This window comes from Condylura cristata, unplaced genomic scaffold, assembly GCF_000260355.1.
Source record: "Condylura cristata isolate star-nosed mole 26May11 unplaced genomic scaffold, ConCri1.0 scaffold00020, whole genome shotgun sequence".
Lineage (NCBI taxonomy): Eukaryota > Metazoa > Chordata > Mammalia > Eulipotyphla > Talpidae > Condylura > Condylura cristata.
Genome location: NW_004567121.1, coordinates 27,173,052 through 27,177,888, shown reverse-complemented (window position 1 = coordinate 27,177,888; position 4,837 = coordinate 27,173,052). Strand labels below are relative to the sequence as shown.

The following is a 4,837-nucleotide window of genomic DNA, read 5'->3' as shown; positions in this document are numbered from 1 at the left end:
GTAAGCTGATTTTCGGGAAGATTGCGGACAGTTCTGTAGAAAGTGTCCTCTCGCTAGTTGGGCTCCTTTCCTACTGTGAGTGGCTGGCTATCTTGGGGCCCCGCGGCCCCCCCCCCCCACACACACACTTCTCTCTTGTGGAGGTTCGCCCTGGACTGACTGTCCGGGCTGTGTGCTGGGTTTCTGCACTGTGGGCTGGTGGGTGCGAGCACCATCCCTGGGTCCTCGGGGACACATGCTTTCCGTGTGTGGGGAAAGGTGGGGAAGGTCCGTGCTGGTTTATTTGCAGCTGTTGAGTGGGGTTTTGTTTTCCTTCCTAAACATGAGTAAATTTTGCATCGAGCCAACTAGTTCTTTTAACCCTAACTCTGGTAGTTACTTCAGTTGAACGCTGTGTGCCCTTGGCTTCCACATTACACATTCTCTGGGAAGTTCCTGCTCAGCACCCTCCACTACCTGGGCCACCTCTCGGCAGCTTGGTGCTGGTCTTCATCTGCCCCCTGCCCGCAGCCTCGCTCCTTCCTGTGGCCCTGCAGCACTCACAGGTGACGGCTCTCACACCTGCGTCTCCAGCCTAGAGCTCTCCTCTTCCCCAGGCCCCTGCATCCAGCTACTTTTCTCCTGAGCACTGGTATGTTAAACAGTGAACTTCTGCTGCCAACCTCTTCCCATTTTCTGCATTTCCAAAAGTGCCCAAACTACCCCCCACTTGTTCAAGCCAGAAACCTTGAGAGCTCGTCTTTTCTCACGTCCTCATATCCAGTCCAGATGTAGGGTCATCCTTGACCACGAACCTTCGTGGCTGTCGCCAGCCTGGTCTCGGCCACCAGCCTCCTAACCCAGCTACTACTGCCCCTCCACTCTCGCCCTTTCGCTGTCTTTCCTGTGCACAGCTGGGATGGTCTTTGGCATACAGGTGGACCACTCTCCATCCTGCTCAGAACTCTCCCTGGCTTGCCGTTACTGAAGATGAGACCCCAGCTCATACTGTCGGCATTGGGGGCCCAGCCACTGAATGCTTTGTCCCAGGTCTTTCCTTGATCTTTGTAACTGGTTGTTTTCATAACTGCTCGTTCGGGGGTCATGGTTCCACATCCTCTTTCCCCTCTGAGGTTATTATGTGGGTGCCCCTTAAAATCTCTGACTCAGGGTCCTGTTTTGGGTTTGGTGCCGCGCTCATCTCTGATGCCCCTTGACTGCTGTCTGCTTGCTAAGGGCTGCCCCCAGGGCTGGGCCCGGATGGTGGGGGGAGGCAGGCAGGTGCCAGAGCTCTCCCCTAGGTGTGAGGCTTCCCTTTCTCCTGGAAGTCGCCATTCTCCAGACTGCCCTGGTCTTTGGCCCACATCCCTGCCCCCCACCCAGGGAGTCTCCACTGCCAGCGGGTGGCAAAGGCTTCTCCGGATCGCCTTTCTTTCTTCTCTTCTGACCTCTTAAACTGTGCTCTCTATTATATGCCTTCCACGGCACTACTGGTGTAGATTCTCTTCCCTTGGCTGAACCTTGAATAACATTCCTGAAGCTAATTTTGTCTATCAAAATGTTAATGTATTCTTTTCTTTGCTCAGTTTATCAGAGATTCACTTGTTTTCCTTGGTCCTTGGTTTTATTTATTGAGCAATTATACTGTTTTTTGTTTACTCTTCTTTTTTCGTTAGTTTGTGTTATTGTCTTTTTTAATTTTCCCCACCACCATCCCTTCGACCTAGTTCCATTCTTCCTCCCCATCCCTCTTAACGTCACAGACTCACCATGTTTATTAATGTCCACTAGTTTTTGTATTTTACAAAAATCATCTGCAGATAATTTTACAAATTATCTGTTATGTAAACTTACAGTATTTCTTTTTGTCATTCTGACTTTGCTTTACCACACACAGTTCTCCAAGCGCCTCCATTTTGCTGAAGATGTCTGCGTTTCTTCTTTCCTCGTGGCTTAGTGATGTTCTGTGATGTGGACATACCACGTCTCATTCATCTGTCTTTTTTTTTTTTTTTTAAGATTTATTTATTTATGCTTACAGAACTGAGGCACAGACCAGAGGTGTGGTGGGTGAGAGGATTCACCCGAAACAGAGTGGGGAGCAGAACAGGGAGACTGAGGCGAGCAGCCAGTGGGGGTGACAGGAGAGCTCTGCCAGGCCATGTGGGTCAGCTCCCTGGCCCTGATGGAACCTGCGCTGCACTGGCCTCGGGGAGCTTCATAATGCGGTGCTTTAACCCATTGCGCCACCAGGGAGAGCCCTGATCCTGTCATTTTAATGTTCTTGTTTTCTACTAGATCTTGAAGCTAGTTTACATTTTCCTCTAGTACAGTTTGCAGTGTCTCATAAGTTTTTGAGGTGTAGACATTTTAATTACTGTTCGTGTCTAGCTAGTCTAATTTTAATTAAGTTTCCTCTCCAACATAAGAGAAGAATTTTCTTTCATGTTTTTGTATTGTATTTTTAGTTTCTCCTCAGACAGTTTCACTGGTTTGAGCTCTACTTTGGGGGATGTTGTAAAGAGTCTCTTCTTTCTTGTTGTTGGAACCAGGCTTTGAGCCAAAGACTCTGACCCACAGCCCAGCACCCGACACAGGCTCTGAGTTATGCCCCCTCTGAGGATCCTACTTTGGCCACCTGAGTTCTGGCCAGCTGAGTGAGTGAGTTCTTCACCATAGGGCCTTGGGATAACCGAGACACGGTGTCACACTTCATGAGCTCTCGAATTCCTTCCAGCATTAAAAAAGACCTAAAAAAATAATAATAACCAAGTTTCCAGTCTCAGTGGAAGAGATAGAGGAGACGCATAAGGACCTGGGGGCCCAGAGATGAGGTGTCTTGTCTGCCTGTGGGGATGAGTTGGCATTTCAGATAATACCCTCAGGAATCATTCATTCATTTTTTTTTTAGATTTATTTATTTATTCATACAGAACTAGGGTACAAGCCAGAGATGCAGAGGGTGAGAGGATTCACCAGGAACAGAGTGGGGAGCAGAACAGGCAGATTGACAAAGTACACTGCTGAGGGGAGCAGCGGGCGTGTCAGGAGAGGTCTGCCTCGCCATGTGGTCACCTCCGGGGCAGGCGGGGATCGAACTCATGTGGAAGTGGCTTAAGCCTCTCAGTGCAGTGCTTTAACCTGCTGCGCCACCAGGGAGGGCCTGATTCACTCTTTTAACGAATATTTGATTACACCTGTCTGCTGTTTTCTGGTTGCTGAAGATGAACACAGTGAAAAGATGAACAAAACCTCCGCTTTGGTGGAGAGTATTATGGTGTAGGATCTTGACCGTTTGCTCTGGCCGACCAGACGGGGAGGCAGCCCCTCCTCTCCCCTGTTATCTTCATGACCCAACTCTTTCACTTAGGCACTTCCTCCCGTCTGCGTGGTTCCCGGAGCCATAGTGTTCTGAAGGAGATCCGAAAACTTCAGAAGAGCACCCACCTGCTGCTCAGGAAGAGCCCCTTCAGCCGCCTGGTGAGCCCCGAGAGCTTCCTGCCAATCCGCATGCTGCCTCATCTTTTTTTAATTTCCCAAATGTTGGGGTTCCTGCTGTCTCTTGTTTAATGGCTAAGGGAACTCTTCTCTAACCTGGGAGCCACTTTCCATCTTCTGAAAACACAAACCTTCTAAGGGCCCCTAAATTCATTAAGGAATTAATTTTTAACCCTATCACCTTTTAAAGTGTGTTCTCTTATTATAGAAACAGGAATCCTCTCATCCACCACACTCTGATCCCCTATCCTGTCCCAGGAGACTGCCTTTCCCTCTCCCCAGTACAGTAACTTCCTAAGTCCAGGAAGTGACCATGGCCACTGGTTAGGTCTTAAGATTAAGGCCTAGGAAGGCAGCATGAAAATGAAGGTCCATGGAGACCCCAGGAAAGCATCTGTTTTCCCTGAATCGCTCTCCTTTTTTGTCTCCACACCTCCCCCTCCCCTTCTCCCTTGTTCTTCATCTCCGTTCTTGCATAGGTAAGAGAAATATGTGTTAAATTCACTCGTGGTGTGGACTTCAGTTGGCAAGCCCAGGCCCTCTTGGCCATACAAGAGGTAAGAAGGGGCCAAGGTAGTTGGGTGAGGGGTGAGTCTGGGAGAAAGGCATTCTTCATTCTGGGAACTTACCTGTTGGGGGTTGGCAGCTGCATTCTTGTTGGAAACTGGGTAGCAGAATCCCCAGCAGAGTTCTGTTCCATTCTGTAAACAGCCTTTCCTACCGCTCTTTGCACCCTCAGAGACCAAGTTTAGCCTTTCTCCAGGAAAAAAGATAGGCCCCAGCCTGCGTCCGTCTTTCTCTTTCTCTCCTGGCCCCAGGCAGCAGAAGCATTCCTGGTTCATCTCTTTGAGGATTCCTATCTTCTCTCCTTGCACGCGGGCCGCGTCACCCTCTACCCGAAGGATGTGCAACTGGCCAGGAGGATCCGAGGCATCCAGGAGGGGCTGGGCTGAGCTCCCGCCGCTGCCTCTGTACGCCCTTCCTGCTCAGTGGAGAGGGGGCGCTTCAGGGACAGAAACATGCAACTTTTCTTCACGGGGGTGGAAGTTTCTCCGAAGGATTTCCCTTCCCGTCCTTAGTCTTTTGCCATCTCATCTTCCCTTTGTCGCTAGGGGAGACTTGACCTCTTTTCAGTTTGAATGCTTGGAACACTGGCTTAAGGCTGTTGTATGCTATTAAGTATTTTTCTATTAAGAAGTGACCAGATGACCTGAATCTGACAGAATTAAGCCTCCCCACTTCATAAGGACAAGGGGACCTCATTTTGAGGAAGTTGTCTTCCTTTGGAAAGTACCTTGTTGGTAAAGGTGATTCTTAAATGTCAGGGGTTTTGCAAGGGACCCTGATCAGAGCTGGAACC

At 49.6% G+C, this 4,837-nt stretch overlaps 1 protein-coding gene across 1 annotated transcript; it reads left to right on the top strand.

Annotated features, from left to right (window-relative positions):
• The first annotated feature begins 3,327 nt into the window (after nucleotides 1–3,327).
• CENPA (centromere protein A) lies at nucleotides 3,328–4,430 on the top strand. Its single transcript, XM_004686049.1, has 3 exons — nucleotides 3,328–3,459; nucleotides 3,957–4,034; nucleotides 4,296–4,430. Exons 1-3 carry the CDS (start codon nucleotides 3,328–3,330, stop codon nucleotides 4,428–4,430), a joined length of 345 nt encoding a protein of 114 aa, XP_004686106.1.
• The last annotated feature ends 407 nt before the right edge of the window (nucleotides 4,431–4,837 follow it).

Bases quoted from the DNA above. Each gene is read 5' to 3' on its own strand.
- CENPA (XM_004686049.1), top strand. From the start codon at position 3,328: ATGACCCAACTCTTTCACTTAGGCACTTCCTCCCGTCTGCGTGGTTCC. The intron at 3,460-3,956 runs GTGAGCCCCGAG...GTTCTTGCATAG, and splicing joins AGAGCCCCTTCAGCCGCCTG to GTAAGAGAAATATGTGTTAA. The intron at 4,035-4,295 runs GTAAGAAGGGGC...TCCTGGCCCCAG, and splicing joins CCCTCTTGGCCATACAAGAG to GCAGCAGAAGCATTCCTGGT.